Source organism: Anolis sagrei, chromosome 4, assembly GCF_037176765.1.
Source record: "Anolis sagrei isolate rAnoSag1 chromosome 4, rAnoSag1.mat, whole genome shotgun sequence".
NCBI lineage: Eukaryota > Metazoa > Chordata > Lepidosauria > Squamata > Dactyloidae > Anolis > Anolis sagrei.
The window spans coordinates 47,318,052-47,335,701 of record NC_090024.1 but is presented as its reverse complement, the minus strand read 5'-3'; the positions used below and the strand labels follow the sequence as shown (position 1 = coordinate 47,335,701).

General features: G+C 36.9%; 1 protein-coding gene across 6 annotated transcripts in view; it reads right to left on the bottom strand.

The window, feature by feature from the left end:
- ASPH (aspartate beta-hydroxylase) overlaps positions 1-17,650 on the bottom strand; it is a 125,282-nt gene that overhangs the window by 98,161 nt on the left and 9,471 nt on the right. For 3 of the 6 annotated variants that reach the window (XM_060775379.2, XM_060775376.2, XM_060775381.2), the window contains exons 2-3: positions 2,657-2,806; positions 2,286-2,330 (exon numbers count right to left, since the gene is read on the bottom strand). In XM_060775379.2, coding sequence (XP_060631362.2) covers positions 2,286-2,330; positions 2,657-2,806 — 195 coding nt within the window. Of the gene's footprint in view, positions 1-2,285; positions 2,331-2,656; positions 2,807-6,242; positions 6,508-17,650 lie in introns of those variants that run through there. The other 3 variants (XM_060775377.2, XM_060775380.2, XM_060775378.2) reach the window with 3 other exon arrangements.

Below are 17,650 nucleotides of genomic sequence, written 5' to 3'. Positions count from 1 at the left end.
GTGTGATGGACTGTGGCCCAAAATCATAAATCCTTCAACATTTTAGAAAAGGTTCAATTCCAAATACTAATGTAAGCCTACTACTTGTTTTAAGGTAATAGATTTTTCATGCCCAAATAAAGCAATCTTCTTAAAATGCTCATACTGTGATATAACTCTTAAATCTTTTCAAGGCTTGCTTGTGGCATTTAAAAATTATCATTTTGCATCCAAAATACACCTGTAGCCTTAAACATTTACATCAACTGTAGTCCTGACAATCCCCAATAATTTCATATCAGTTTTTCATTAACACAATTATATATCTAATGTCAAAAGATATGATGCAGCAAGGCAAACACCTGATTGCAGGAATGATGCATTTAGAAGAAATGAAGACACATGCAATGTGAAAACAATCCTGCCCTTATGGAAAACTGTGAACTACTACCCTAAAATACCAACAGTCATACCCAATCAATAAGAAACGCTCAGAAGAACTGAGCTTAAAGAAGCATGCCAAGCAAAAGGAACTGTAGATCACTATAGGTTGAAAGGTGCTGGTACGGGGGGGGGGGGGGGTATTGCCTAAGATGAGTTTTCTACTGTGTACCATGCTGAGATGCTGAATCAGACAACTACCTTTAATTTAAGTACCTTAACAGTTCCAAACTATTTTGCTTTAGCCCAAGGCAACAAATTGAAAATATTGTAAAATATTGGTAAAAATATTGAATTAATCTTCCCAAGTTACAGTGAATAAACCAGGAAAGGGGGCTCTCTATATTACCTGCAAAGAATGTTGAGCTATGGCTTGCTAGACAATTTGATAACAAATTAACTCTCAATATATTATGGATTTTTTAAAATTTTGGCACAATGTCTGAATTAGTCAGTGTCTGAACCCACATACATATGCCCTGAGTTAATATATTTGTAATCATTATAATGGAAATATGGTTATAATTTTCTCAAAAAGAAAAGTTATTACCATTATTTTAATGGCAACATTTAAGTCAGGGATCCCCCAACTAAGGCCCGCGGGCCCTTTATTCACCCCCTGTACATTTATTCACCCCCTGCCCTAAACTTTAGTTAGGGTTGCCCTTGTTCTGATACAACTTGAAGGCACACAACAACAGTCCTAATTAACTTGGCTATCTCATCAGCCAAAAGTAGGTCCACGCTTCCCATTGAAATACTAATAAGTTTATCTTCTCCATTGTTGTTTCCTGTTCCTTTGGACTCCAATTAAGATATGTGAAGTATGCATGGGAACTCTTTCATGTTTCCCCCCCCCCCCAAACTATAGAGAGCCCCCACAGTCTAAAGGACTGTGAACTGGCCCTCTGCTTAAAAAGATTGATTTAAGTCATTTTTTTCTGTAATGAAAAGTCACACAGGACATCTATAATCAGATTTTGTCAAGTGCCACCTCCTCTTCTTACATTTTGCTAGACTATGTATTAGAAGCTTGTCACACTCTACTAATCTAGCTAGAGGTTCATTTTCCCTACAACATATGCAGAATAGTAGTGGAATACCAGAAAATTTCAAATTTCCTTTTGTCTACCATATTCCCCAGATTTCTACAAACACAGTAGCATAAAATCTATAAAGTCAGGCCATTTCTGTCAAACTTAGGCCCCAGAATCAAACGGCCAAAGCAAAAGAACCCATAGCATCCTTAAATAGAAGAAAGCAAAGAACAATGTACATGCCAGCTATTACCTAAAAAGCTCTCAAGACCCAAGGCTATGTGAAAGAAGCAACCGAAAACACATGAATCCCCCTCAAAAAAGGAAGGAGAAATGCAGAGCTCATGCTGTCCAGATCTTTTCAGCCACTTTTTCATTACTCTCAAATTCAAACAAAATGTAGGAGACTAGCATAAACTGTAAATGGCCATAAAGGAATAAACAATCTGAAACAAATTTAGTTTTAGTCAGTTTTATTCTTTTTTTAAAAAATGTTAAATTATTTAATATCATCTTAGTATTTAAAAATCAGCTTTATTGCTTATACTGTTTCAGATTTTTCAGGTTGTAAACTGCCTTGAGATCTGTGGACAGAGAGCAGGATATAAACATTTTAATAAAGAAAGAAACCTGAAATGGAAAGTTAAGGCACAAAAAAATTAAAAACAAATGGCTATGATAGAATTTCAGCTTAAATATTAACTCCATCAAAGTGTTAACAGTCAGCTAGTAATAAAACAGCTTCTCAAACTTAGGAAAGAAAAAAAAGATGGTATTCTTTTTTAAATATAATTTTATACTTGAAATTTTATTTCTCTATAATCCTACCTTGGAGTACCTCTGACAAGTTATAACGGAAGTCCTTTGCTTTGGCTGCATGCATGGTAAAAATACAGAAACCATTATTGACATCATTAGAACCCATACATATTAGTCAAATAGATTCTCCCCTTTACCTACAAGTTTATCTTCATCCCAACTGCTTTTCCAGTTATTATGGTTACAAATAATTGAAATATACATGTGTCTGTCTCTTAACCTGCAAACTTGATAGCTCTTACTAGAATTCTAACGATTGACAATAAATATGAATAAGTAGCTAGAAACCAGTATGGTATTTGGAAATACTATATTTGACATTTATTTGGTTTTAGACATCTTTCTTTGATTTTACATACTGTGATTATTGGAAACCTTACCTAGAACTTCCTCATAATCAACAAGCTCGAACCAAACCACTGCAACTGAAGTCCATACTCCCAGGAGTGCAATTACCATAAACCAAGTAAAAAACGAACTTCCAGAAATGCCTTCCTTTTTGCCGTTCTTGTTTCCTCCATGTTTTGCCTCTGTAAAATAAAGAAACTGAATTACTATGGAAGCTATGAACTTTGCAAATGGTAAATTTATTGAGCAAAATTCCTTGGAATTAGGTGGAAAGTAGTAGTAGAGCTGGGCGTCATCCGCATAGAGATGGCACCGAACTCCAAAACTCCGGATGACCTTTCCCAGTGGTTTCATGTAGATATTAAAAAGCATGGGGGATAGAATGGAACCTTGCAGGACCCCACAGGTCAAAGGCCAGGGGTCCAAGCAGGTGTCCCCCAGCTTCACCATCTGGGAACAATGCTCCAGGAAGGACCGGAGCCACGACAGGGCCATGCCCCCAAGACCCATCCCAGAGAGCCGGCCCAGAAGGATACCATGGTCGATGGTATCGAAAGCCACTGAGGTGTCCAAGAGAACCAGCAGGGTCAAACTTCCCCTGTCCAGCTCCCTGCGGAGGTCATTCACCAAGGCGACTAAAGTCATCTCAGTACTGTGACCAGGCCTAACCTCAGACTGCAACTGATCTAGATAATTGGTGTCCTCCAGAAATCCCTGGAGCTGCAAGGCGACCACCCACTCCAGCACCTTGCCCAGAAGGGGGAGGTTAGAGATTGACCTGTAGTTATTCAAAACCGTAGGGTCAAGGGTGGTCTTTTTCAGGACTGGTCTCATCACTACCTGCTTCAGACCAGATGGTAATTTCCCTTGAGTCAGTGATGCATTAATAATTGGCACAAACCAATAATTATTTATTCTCTGCATGCGGGCTTTTGAAAGGTAAAAAGCAATCAAATTTCATTTTAGATTATTGCTGCTGTTCTGTGCCTTCAAAATGACTATAATGTCTAGTTATTCTACCACAGGATTTTCCTGGCAAGATTGATTCATATGATGTTGGCTGCAACTTATCTAAGGTGAGTTTCCATGGCTGAGCAGGGATTCAAATTCTGTTTTCCCAGACTACTTGCATGACACAAATCTCTATAGCATGCTGCATAAGCAAACAGCATTTCAACCATAGCCTTTCAAATAGACTCAAATAATTGATTTGCTGCTTTGGATGCAATTTTCCTGCTTCTTGGCAAAAGATTGGACTGGATGGGCCACGATGTCTCTTCCAACTCTATGATTCATAGAACCAGCTGGAGCTGATATACATTTTCAGGAAAAATAGAGACAGGTGACCGCTAGCCATATGATTTTAAATGTTTTGAAATATATTTTCATATTTTCATGTATATGACTTAGATACAAAAGCAAGCAACATTAATTTAAAATTCAATTAGGTCACACCTAGTAAACTTATTAACAAAGAAATCTTTAATGACGCAGTGTTGATCAGTCATTATGTGGTTATGGTCAATTATGTCCGACACTAAATTAAGATTATGTCTTGAACAATTCACATATTTTAAAAATCACATGTTGATTTTGTATGGATTTTTTCCACTATCCAGCTTAACTACCATAAGGAATACCACAGAGTTTAATCTACAAACCAGAAACCACTAGGAAATGTATGGACTATGAGTGGACTAAGATTTTAATAGAAACCTGCTTAAAGCTAATAAATATGCTTTTAAAACTGAGACTGAATTAGTTAACTATTACAATACTCTCTTGCTGAGTTTCAATAAAACCTTCAAAATAGCTTGATTACCTCTAAGCTCCATCAATCTCTATTTTCATTGAAAATCAGATTAAATGCAACTAAAGGATAAAAAATGTAATGTTACACACTTATTTAAAAGGAACCTCATTTACTCACTAGGATTTGTGTCTGAATAAATGTGTATAGGGAGTGCAAGCTAAGTATATGGGGGCATAGGTATTTAAGAGGGATTCCTACAAATAGAAAACGAATAATTGCTTTAAAATACTAAGAAATATCCAGGGTACAGACACAGAAATAGCTTATTTTTCAACACTATCATTAGACAACCAATGGTTCCAAGTCAAAAAACAGTTTTGTATAACAAACAATGCACTGGAACCTCTAAGTCAAAACCTTTGTTTTAATTTGGCTTTGAAGCAATCACACAAGAAAGTGAAATGAAGCAGTATCACCAGATTAGTATCCACGACTAAATACTTTGGTGTATACTTTTAGTTATAAGGATGAAGGAAACCACCATTTAAAATCTAACAGAGAAATGAAATCAAAATGTGCCATACCTATAACAATTAAAAGCTGGTTCAATTTGAATGCTAAATTACTGAGAATAAAACCATGAACAAATATTGAAGATAACACACTGTGTTAATTTTCATATCAGATTTATATATAAATATATATTTAATTTCATGAATCCCGGTTCTTTTTAATTTCCTCACTGATTACTATCTGCTATTTAATCTAAAAGGCATCGGAAATCTACAACTCTTATTAATGCAACATTTAATATAGCCTTCATTATTTATCAGGGGAAGTACAGAATATTTGCTAATACAGTTGCTAATATGCCTTGAAATGATGAAAATATAATCTTGCATACTGCAAGATCCAACAAGTTCATGGATATTTAAACCATTCAGACAAAAATACATAAAGTGTTTAGCAAGTGACCCTACAGAGTGAAAATGACTTGTCAAATAATAAGAAATAGTTTCTCCTGTGATTTAGCTGAAACTAAAAGCTGAATTCCATAAAAGTACTTTAATCTTATGATACATTTATTTTTAGATGTTTGAAGCCACTCCTGCTACGCACAAGCAATCTAAGCAAGAAAAATGCAATCGCTTAGTAGAAGAGCAATTTTTGTTATGCAACTTTTTCTCCCAGACTTCCCACATCTATGATAACTGAAATGTTATCTCTTTTAGTGCTTTGGGTTTATGATTTCACATTTACTTATTAGAGAACCAACTAAGAAACAAAAGTATATATTGTGGTATGATGTTATTGACTTAAACACATGTCAGTGAACTAGATCATAGCAGAAATTCTGCAGACAAGCAGCGCCAGCAATGCAAAAGTAGGTCAGTTTCCAAATCTGGTAAGCCCTAACTTTCACCTACCATGAGTCTAAAATGCTACCATGTACCTTAAAACCCCTGCAACATATTACCTTAAACTACTTCTTGTCATTGTTTTGTGGAGTTTCTAAACCTTTATCATGTTCATATGTCACATTTCCTACAAAGTGAATTAATATATTCATCACTACGAAAGGGAAAAATACAATCCACTTTCAGAATCTCAACTTCAAATATAAGATTAATTTAGTTTTTCACAGGGCCACGCAACACTAGAAACAAATATAAATCCTAAGTTTTAGGGTTTTAAGGCCACACAACATTAGAAAAAAAACAAATCCCCCCAAAATTAAGGGTTTTTTTTTTTTTTTTTACAATTAATGCTTCTATTTAGTCTTCAGACAGAATCCATATAACACAATATATTTGTGGTTCCGCTGCTTATAAATAGGTTGATTTTTCAAACTGCCAGAACTATACCTGAATCCTCAGCCATGGTGTCAGTGCCTTCTATCCATGTACAAAGTAGATTGGAGTATAAAACCACAGAATCCAAGACAGAATCAGCAAAAAATCACCCTCGTGTATGCCTTGCAGCAGCAGCAGCAAAGAAAGTTTCTTACGGCCAGCTCAGCTAAAACCCGAAATCGGACCCTGACACAAACTCTGCTCAGAAGCTATTTTTAGAGCAATCATCTGCAAGCCAAATGCTTTTAAGTACCCATATGGAAACCCAGTGCTGACGACAATCAAATTTGCCCCCTCCTTCTAACAATGCATCCTGGGTAGTTGGTCCTTTCCATCTCATTTAATCTCTAAACAGCAACATACCAGAGAAGCAAAACAGAACAGATTAAAAAAATGATTGCAGGAAAGCATGCCTCGGTGACTAAAGTCTAAAAGCATTAGACCTTCTGTACAAATTCAAACAAAAGTCAGAATACAAAGCTTGTCTATGCAATTTGGGCAGCCGCCAAGTACATTTACATGATGCTGACAAGCAGCTATCACATGGCTTTTTAGAGTCGTGCATATGTTACTTCCCTATAAACTGGTCAGCAGCTGACACAATGCAATTTACAAGTATAGTCGGATGTTAACAAGTACTTTTGAAGATATTAAGATCTGTTTTAATGGCTGCAATGCAAACCAAAGCTGGCAATTAGTTAAAACACCAGCCACTACTATAAAGGTTCAAAATCAAAACAAACATAATTTTGTTTCACTCCATAAAACATCAAATCATTATATTATCCTTCTTCTTCACTATTTATAAAGCTTTCTTTGAAAACTAACATCTAGAAGTATCGGTCATGACAAGAACTTGGAACTTTCAAGTTTCAAAGATAATTTGGTAACATTTAACATTAAGCTCAGGGAACAAATCAATTAATTGTCACTAATGCTGATAATGGTGACTGTATGATTAGATAGAATATTGCTGATCAATTTATTATTTGAAATTTCCAGAATTTACATGGGACAACAGCACAGAAACTGTGATCATATACTCCTTTTGCTCTTTGTACTTTCAAAGTGATTTTTGGTTGTTTTACAGATGGTTTTTCCATCCTGATTGATTTTTCCTCAAATGGATCACAAAGCCCACAATACAATTGTTGTCTAGGAATGGAAGAAGTCCCATTCACCCAAAAACTGTTTGAGGAAACTAGTCCTAAATAATTTGACCTCATCTTACAGTCAAATCAACTGTGATTTGCTATAGATCTGCACCACTTATCTCTTCTATCCTCTTCAGTAATGGTTAATAAAAAGTATTGTGTTAGGGTTGTTGTAGGTTTTTTCGGGCTATATGGCCATGTTCTAGAGGCATTTGTCTCCTGACGTGACCTCACTACCTCTGAGGATTCTTGCCATAGATGCAGGCGAAATGTCAGGAGAAAATGCCTCTAGAACATCGCCATATAGCCCCAAATAAAAACCCACAACAACCCAGTGATTCCAACCATGAAAGCCTTTGACAATACAGTATTGTGTTAATTTACACTAGAAAGCGCATTCACTCTAAAGAGCAGCAATAGGTGAGTAGGTACAAAAATCCATCAGCAAATCAAAGTTGTATAATGAATAATAACTAATGTTTTGTGTATCTCTGAGCATTTTTCTGTACCAATGAATGCCTGCATTGTGTCTGCCTCAACCAATCAAGAAGCATGATTTGCAAACAGGACCTTGTTGGTAGCTACTCCTAGGCTGCAGGATTCTCCTCTCAGGAACATCAGGCAAACTCCCTTCTGAGACCCTTTTATCAGGTTGGATCTGCAGCAACTATAGCGGTGGGGGAGAAATTGTGAACTCTTTAAAACTGTCACGTATTTCCAACTGAAATACCACCAGAACTTTAATCCCATAATCCTAGATAAAGAACAAGAGGTCACCTGATTAAACAAAATACACAAAAACATATTGGTAATGACTTTTCAACACTTATCTATTCTGACTGATAGTCAATAATCTATCCTTGAAAACATATGCAAACTTTTAGATTTGTTTTATCTTGGCACTTTGTTGAGTTTTGGTCAACAATTTATATCAGGCTTGAGGAAATTTGAGGAAGCTCATGCCTCCTCACAGAAGTAATTTAGGTCCTAAAGTAAGAAAGTATGCAATAGATAGATGAATTACATTAGGACCTTCTCCTGTTCACTTTTCCTTATTCTTGTTCAGTCTTTCCCCAATCACTTGTTTAGCCTTTTCCTGATTACTTTGGCATTCACATTAGGCAAGGTGACTAACTAAAGATCCTTGAATGTTACACTTGGTTAACCATATTTTCCTGAATCATGCTCTGGTTCGCCCACAAAGAGTATTTGATTCTGTACAAAAGGAGAGTGATACTTAGTCCTAACCACTCGTCCGCTTTCCTATCTGCATGACAGTGGACAGGCAGAGCCCTACATTCATATATATGTTTTTGGAAGTTTTCCTAGACCTATTACTGTTTTTCTAAAGTTTTCAGAGAAGTCTTTTATCAGGGTGAGCACCCGTAACTCACCTTTGAAGAGTTGTTTTATTTCTTAAGCTCATATTTCTGATTGTTCCCTTTAACTGAGCTGATACAATCACAGGATCATTTACTTTTGCGTCTGTCATGATTCATATGTAACAATTCTTTGTCTAAGTCAGTGATGTCAAACTTGTGACACTCCAGGTGTTTTGGACTTCAATTTCCAGAATTCCTGGCCACTGGACAGGGCTTCTGGGAGTTGGAGGCCCAAACATCTGAGGGCCACAAGTTTGACATATCTTGCCTAAGCTATAGCCTTGCTTTATTTAATAAAACATGTATGATGTCAATATAATTCCTATTGGATGGTTAGGAAATAATTGGTTCTGATTAATTAAGACAGTCATTGTAAAACTATGGCATTTCTCCAAGTATTAGTAGAATGTACACTTTTTATCACTTTGAGAAGTGAAAAGAATAATAATGATGCTTAGAATAACTACCAACTTCCATGCAGGCCAACCAGTTGGAATTTCAAACCTTTCATCTCTAAAGGGACTGATTACCTCAAAGAACCATAAAAACAATGACTTCCTATTTTTCCTTCTGTTCTATTCATCTTCAATATTTCCTTAATGTTTGCTAACTCTTATAATGCATTTTCAAAAGTTTCAAATTTTTCTATTTCTATCCTCATGACAAAGTGATAGGATTAGCCTGCTTACTAAGAGAAACATCTGATGTGATTCCTCCAATCTTTTATCATTTTTCTGACGCTTCCCCCTTCTATTGAGTCTAACAAAGAGAATAAGAAAGAGAAAGAGGAAAGCAGAGAATCATTCATCCTAAAAACTTCTAATATTCTGAAAATAGCCCATTCCTTAAAGTATGGGGTTAACGGCAGAATTTATCAGAAATCTAGTTAGATAAATCATGTTGGGCAAAAATGGTTAATTAATTCATTGTATTATTCACCATAAACGTTTTGTCAAATGAAAAATACTGTTCCCCCACCCCCTTCTCAGTTCCTTTCCAAGGGATTTCCCATAAGATGCTCTGGAAATCATATTTTCCCACCCCCCCCCCTTTTTTTTGAAGGGCCCTTAAGATTACACCTTATATACACCTTATTTTTTGTCATAAGATTCATATCCCAAATATTCACAAGTTGGGCTTAGATTTAAACTGACTTTAAGAGAAAAGTGCCCCATAGTTTAGGAACATGTTATCTACATCTTTAAAAGAGCAATATATACACTACAATCCAACATACAGGTAAACAATTTATGAATCACAGTTCACTCATCTTTCTGTAAAGTTGGGTACACTAGGTCTTCAATAGTAATCTCCTCATGAAGGCTTAACATTTGTTTATTTAAAAGCCAAAATTCAAATCATAATTATAGGTCAGAAATAGAGGCAAACAATCAATAAACCATTCCGGTAGACAGTGGAGAGTTCCAAACATGCCACTTGATGTAAGCTATTTAGAACACGACCAAACTCAAAAAGCCCTGTGCAATGCACCAACTTAGCAACATGTAGATCTCTAATAGTCTGTGAAAATAGCTCAGAATACATCAGGAAAGAGATAACAAATCATCTTCATGAATGAATACAAGAGATTATATTTAACTGCATCATTAAGTGCAAAAGAGCCATGAATGACAATAAGGGTCACAAAAAGTGTATGTATTGAATTTTGTTGGTCCTAAACCTTTAAAATACTAGTAATATTAACTGATTAACAGATCATAGGTTGACAAACATAGGTTGTTAACCTGTGAACTGTTGGCTATGCTCTATTTGCAAAGTCCTGATTACATTTTTCCACTCCCAGCTAAGTGGACACCAGCTCAGTTTTGGGGAACAGATCTAATGTGTCTGTCACACACCAGGGCTGGGAAGACACTTCTGAACCAATTTCACACTCCAGAGTTCAGTATAAGCAAAGCAGTTTACTGAAGAATAAAAATAGCTTCAGCAAAAGGATGAAAAAAATGATCAAAAGAAGTATAATAAGAGTCACTTAAACTTGGGAAAACAGGAATCCAAACATGAAGTTCAGGAAACAGGAATGCATAAAACCATAACCAAGATCCAAAATTTACAAGAGTCAAAATAATCCAGGAACAGCACATCAAGACACATGAAGATACAGGAACAAAAACTTGAATAATGAAATCCAAGGCAAAAGTTGTTACAGGAATATAAACATTAATATGAAATCCAAGGCACAAGAAACTTGCACACAAGAAAGGAACTGCTGTCTTAACCAAACCTTGATTCCTCTGAGGAATCAATATCAGTTGATCTCATATATACTCAAGAATCCATGCCTTTTCCCTTGAGAAGATTCAGGATGATTCTTCTTGTCAATTAATCTTTGGGAGCAGTGCCTCTCCCTGGCCAGATGTCTCTGTTGACAAATCTGACCCCTTCTATTGAAAAAGGCATCCTTTCCTAGATCCCCAATTAACATATTTTTTCACATTCTGACCATGACTCCCTTGGGAAAACTAACACAAGCCAGTCAGCCTCTTTCTCTGTCTGTATTGGAACATCTAATGCAGGCTTGACCATCCAAGAATCCTCAGCTTCATCATGACTAACAGAACTCTGCTGCCCAAAATCCCCATTTCCAGACCCCTATGGATATGCAGAATCTTGGTCACTATGATGGCACACCAGGAAGATCTAATGAGAAAACTAAATGTGTCTGGCTATTTTCCCAGTGACCATCGGTATGCCCTAAATTACTTTAATGCCCCCAAAATGATACTCTACAGACAAGACTAAATTAACCAAATTGAGTTTACTGAATAAACAGGGTGAAATAAAACAAGGTATACAGAGGTGTAAACAAATTTGATAGAGTTAGAACAGTGAAATATAAACTCTGAGGTAACAAACTATAAACTCTGGGGCAAATATATTCTAATCTAAAATCTATAAACTTTGGCAAATATAACTATTCTATGAAACATGTGTTATCTATGAACTCTATATCTATAAGGCAAATATGTGATAAGGATGGCCTGTTCAAATTGCTAGACCAGACCAAACCAGACACTATCTGGCTAATTAACTTCAAGCTATGACCAAAAAAGAATGCCATAAGAAGTTCTATCACCAGCCCATTCTGGCTCTGAGTCAGAATGGGCTGCACCAACCGAGCTCGGCCTCTAGGGGGAACCTAAGCTTCTCCCCTAAACTTATCAAAATGGAACAGTCCAACTACAGGGAACAAACAGAGAGGTAAAAACTAGGCTGAGACATCACAGTCACTATTCTCTGGCAATGGAACAACCACAGGCTGAACCACTACAGTATCTTTGAGAGGAAATAATTATTATTAATTAGGGAACAGGCAAGTGAGTTGTAGATCTCCCCATATGCATCCCAAAGATGTGTTTGTACATGTAGTTTGGAAGAAATTGTTGAATTCAGCCCTTCAAATAACAGCAGAAACAAACTGGGAACACACATCATAAGAACTCCAGTATTCAGCAGCTTATCCTAATGTACTTAGGTCTCACAGCAATATAAGTGAATTACGCAAACACTGCTCTCCTGAAGCAAGCACCATGAAGCTTATGGATTAGGCATTTTACTATAAATATTGGAAGACTGGCATTCTATCTTTCCCTGCTCAACACAGAAATGTAGAGAAACCCCCCCTCCCCCTCCCCAGTGGATGTTTTGGAGCCCTGTGGGGGCAATGCCCTCCATATCTCCTACAGTATACTTGGAGGCATTCTAAAGCAAAACAAAATTGTGAAATATATATTGTAACCCTGGGGAATTCCCTTAATACATATCTGGAGTGTACTCAGCCAACCCCTGAATTAGGAGATTGGTTGCAGAAGTCAGTGTATTTAGACACATTGTGAAAAATAAAATTAAAGACACACACACATATCAGCATCATTCACTCCAGAGGACTAACAGAGTAAGAGCCATGTTGTTATTTTCCAAACAATGACAAACAGATGATTGATTGGTAATATATAACACTTAAGTGAAGCTGGAAAGTCTAGGGCATGCTTTAGGAAAGTGGGCTTTGAATAGTTGGATTTAAGATGGAGCAGCTGCTCTATTAAAGGGATGTTACTGCTTCCATTCCTATGAGGTCATGTTTCTTATCATGTCTACAACCTGAACTGAAACAGTAATGCGGACTCCATAGAAAAGACATTCTGCTTACAATGCACAAAATAGCCACACACACAAAAAGGATAAAAATTGGCAAAAACAGTTGACAGAACAAAGAGAGAGCTTCCAATTACTATAAGGCCAAATACTCTGAGTCTGATATGGCTTTAAGGTTTAAAGGACACAAAGAACCAACACTGGAGGCAACTCCCCTCCCCCTTCAAAGGAGGCCAATCTGGCATCCTCCGCAGTTCCCTAATATTCCAATATCATGGAAGATGCATTTTTCAACTTATTGTGGAAGAAGGAAACCATGGACAATTACAAACTCTGTTGAAATGAACAACCTCTGTCAGAGGTTACTACAAAGCCACCCTTGAAACTAGATAATTCCTAGAGGCATCCTTTTTAATGGGTTTGCTATGTCTTCCAGGGTGATTCTATGATAACTTCCAGCTGATACATAACATAGAATTGCTTGGAAGATCTAGAAAATACCTAAACATATTTTGTCAGAAAGGTAAAGCCACAAATACTGGTCCCTTGGGTAGAGGGGATATGTTATATTATATTATTAGATAGCAAGACAGAGAAATGCAGTTGATTTGGATTAAAAAATATGCCCTTTTCCAGACCCAAATTGAACATTATGTTTATATTTTGCCAAACAGTATGCTTTTTGCAGTCATCATGGTTTCCCAGTTCTTTAACTTTTAAACAAGTTGTATTTCACAGTAACTCTATGAGGTTGGGTTTGATCAGATAACTTTATTTATTTATTCATTTATCGTGTCAGGAGCGAACCAAGGGTACAGTTGTAATGTATTTTTTAAAAAACACAGTTTAAAAATTATATTAAATGTCCTTTGACCAATAGCTGGCCACTTGGAATGCCTCTGGTGTTGCTATAAGGTGGTCCTCCATTGTGCATGTGGCAAGGCTCAGGCTGCATTGTAATAGGTAGTCTGTGGTTTGCGCTTTTCCACACTCACATGTCGTGGACTTCGCTTTGTGGCCCCATCAGATAACTAAAGAATTAAATAAATTAAATATTTCCAAACATATCTTGAAGGGGTAAAGGGATAAGTTGCATAAACAGCTTTTAGTTTTGGCTTTTGTCCAGCCAAGTTTGCTCAATCTGATCAAAGCTTTTATTGTTCTATGTGTGTTACAACACCGTAATTATTTACTTTGTCAGGAGTTTGCAAAGATAGCCACGTTTATTTATTTTAATGAGACAGATGATATTTGATTGCTACCAGAACACATTATGAAGCAGGGATGGTTTATATGTATCTCCTAGGTTAAAATGTATGCCTGCCAATTAAAAATGCTTCCAGTACATATATACAACAAGGGTGCAAAAGAGAGAAGGAACAATGGCAAGACAGCAGGCTGGATGAGGAAAGTGTATACATGAGGAAGACTTGGAAAGTACTGGAAGTGAGTTAAAAGTGTGTGTGCATTTTGTACCTCACAGGTAAAGATCAGACTGGAACAAAAAATCTTGTATTCAGGGAGCAATGGCAAAGGAATTCAGAAGCAGTGAAAAGCACCTTTTTCTCCCAGCCCCTCTACAGCTTTCTTCTGCTTTGCTAAAAAGATCAACCAAATGATGGGAGACCTCTTCCGAAGAACATGACTAGGCCATGACAGCAGACAGTGTGACTGAATTAATAAAAAATCTGACCTGATTATAAAGGTAGTGAATATCTTGATTGAATGAAACACTTCTTTAAAGCACTATTATATTGTTAGTATCACTGTTTTAGAACCACACCACTCATTAGTATTTTTCTTTAATTACAAACATTTAACAATAGAAATAGTCTTCAATGCTCAATTATTATGCATTGGAAAACCTATCATAAAGATACAGCAATACATGTTAATCAAAGCAATTCTATTCTTGTCCCCAGGGCTGGGAAAATCACATATAGTTTGCCACCATGCGTCTGAAATTATGTTGTTGATTAGAAATTTAATGCATCCATTCAATTTTGTTCAAAGTTTGAGCCTCAAACTTTAATGCTGGTATATATGAATTTTTGAGATTTTCCAACCCTAGTTCTAATTTCACAGAAAATTTCCATGCAGCAAACCAATCTATAACTCTGGTTACAAAATAAACAGCCACTGCAATCTTATCACACTTTACCAGTTTATGATGTTCATCAGGAAACAAGATCTTGGTGCAATGAAAACATCACTGCACAAATTCCCTATAATGAAGAATCCAATAAACCATTAGTTTAAGATGCAGCATATTTTTAGAAATCAGAAAATCTGATACTATTTGTTCCCAACTGAAAAACCAATAAAACAAGCTGTGCTAAGATACATTATTTAGATGAAAACTGCAAGAAAGATGCAAGCCCTCCTCACACATTTTGTGCTAAATCTATGAGGCATGGATTAGTGGTGAACTTGTGGTACAAAAGTAAATTCTACAGGAATGAAGAAGACAAATGTGCCCCGAAAGCAAAACTGAAAAGCTAGGGAATTCTACAGAATTGTTTGCTGGGTGACAAATAAGCCTGAAATAAAGAGATGGAATGAAGGAAATGTCTAAAATTCTGTCAGGATTTAGCCCACATATAGCCTTCATCATATGTAGTAAGCAATCTTGGTCTGAATCTTATTTATTTATTTATTTATTTACTTCTATACCGCTGTTCTCAGCCCGAAGACGACTCACAGCGGTTCACAAGGCACAAAACACAGCAAAATTCAACATGAATATAAAACAGTTAATAACCTAATCTAATACACAATTAATACATAATTACTTTAGTAACCATTCCTAAGCATCTCATCACTAAAAACATGATCCAGGTTCGTCGTCCATTGTTCCATTCCTATGTCGTTACCAGTCTTTGCACCAATCATTCGAACGCCTGCGCAAATAACCAGGTCTTTACTCTTTTGCGGAAAACCATCAGAGATGGTGCCAATCTGATGTCCGTGGGAAGGGCGTTCCACAGCCGGGGAGCCACCACCAAGAAGGCCCTGTCTCTCATCCCCGCCAGCTGTGCTTGTGAAGCTGGTGGGATCGAGAGCAGGGCCTCCCCGGAAGATCTCAAAGTCCTGGTGGGTTCATAGGCCGAGATGCGGTCGGATAGGTAGCTTGGGCCGGAACCGTTTAGGTTCCGGCCCAATCTTGCTTTAAGAAACCATACTATGAGAAATGAGATAGAATACATTGTAGACAGGCATGTTGAATGTATTTCACTAATAACACTTTAGCTTTCATGAGTATGCTACTTAATACAACAATATCACACCAACCTTTTCAACTTTGGCCCCTTCTACACTTCCATATAAAACCAAGTTTATCTGCTTTGAACTGGATTATATAAACTAGAGCCTATTTGAAGGTGTACTCCATGGCAGGGTAACAACTAAGAAATTATTTTCTGACAGCAGTGTATCTGCAAGGAAACATCCAATAGAGCTGTGTCAAGTGCCCTGGTTTCTACCAGTATTACTTTCTAGCTCCTGAAATGATAATACAAACCATTCAAAAGCTCACTGTGAAAAAACTGCATTATGATGTACAGACAAAACCACTGAGATCTATGCCAACTTGGATGCTATAGCTGATACAGTCCTAAGCATGTGTAACTTTGCTCCTGATTGTCCAATAATAAATGTTTCTTTTCCATTTGAATAACGTGAAGATGTGCCCAGGAGAAATGAGAACCACCACTTCTTGGAGAAGTGAGAGCCATCACGTCTGCTAGATCCTTATACCTCTTGGTTCAATAAAGAGATCTGAGGACCAAGAAAGTGAAATCAATGCCCTATTAGAGCAAAACTGACTACCAATATGTCTAAGATGCCATCATAAGGCCCCTGTTGAAAGAGCCTTCCCTGAATCCCTTAATGGATAGCAGTTGGCCAGTGTCCAATATTCCATTTTTGACAAGGAATAGAATACATAGTGGTTTTCAGGCTACATGTTTTCCTGGATGAAATGGATTATCTAGATCCATTTCAGTCTAGCTTCAGGCCTATTGTACAGCTTGTTTGATTGATGACTTTCCCTGTTGGTTCTACTGGACATCTCTGCAGCTTTTATACTATTGACCACTATCTTTCTTGGATAGAGCATTGATAAAAGCTCTAAGATACAGAGAGATCAGCCCAAAAGGTGGGGCTGCAATATTAGCCTGTGAATTATTATTATTATTATTGTTATTATTATTATTAACTTTATTTGTACCCCACTAGCATCTCCCAAGGGACTCGATGCGGCTTACAAAGGCCAAGGCCTCAACAAACAATAACATAACTAATACAACTGAAAGCGAAATCAAAAACATTAAAGCAAAACAACAAAACAATACACCATAACACAATAAAACTAGGGCCAGGCGAAGTAATGGGTACAGATTAAAAAAGTGCTGGGTGTGCCAGGTGGTATGTTGGATTTCAAGGTGACTGCAATGTGCAGAGAATCTTAAAACTCTAATAAAGTGCTTCTGGGACATAATGCTGGAGTTTCCTATTCTGGAAAGGCACATCGGAATAGCCAGGTCTTCAAGCTCTTCCTAAAGACTGCCAACGTGGGGGCTAGTCTGATGTCTTTGGGGAGGGTGTTCCAAAGTCGGGGATTCCTCAGGATATAGTTCTATTATTCATGTACTTAACATCAACCTGGTGCTCTACATTTTTGTGGCTTGGTGCCACCAATATGTTGATGACATATTCGAACTCCCTCCCTAAGGAGATCAAATCGGCCCCCTCCATATTCTCTTTCAAA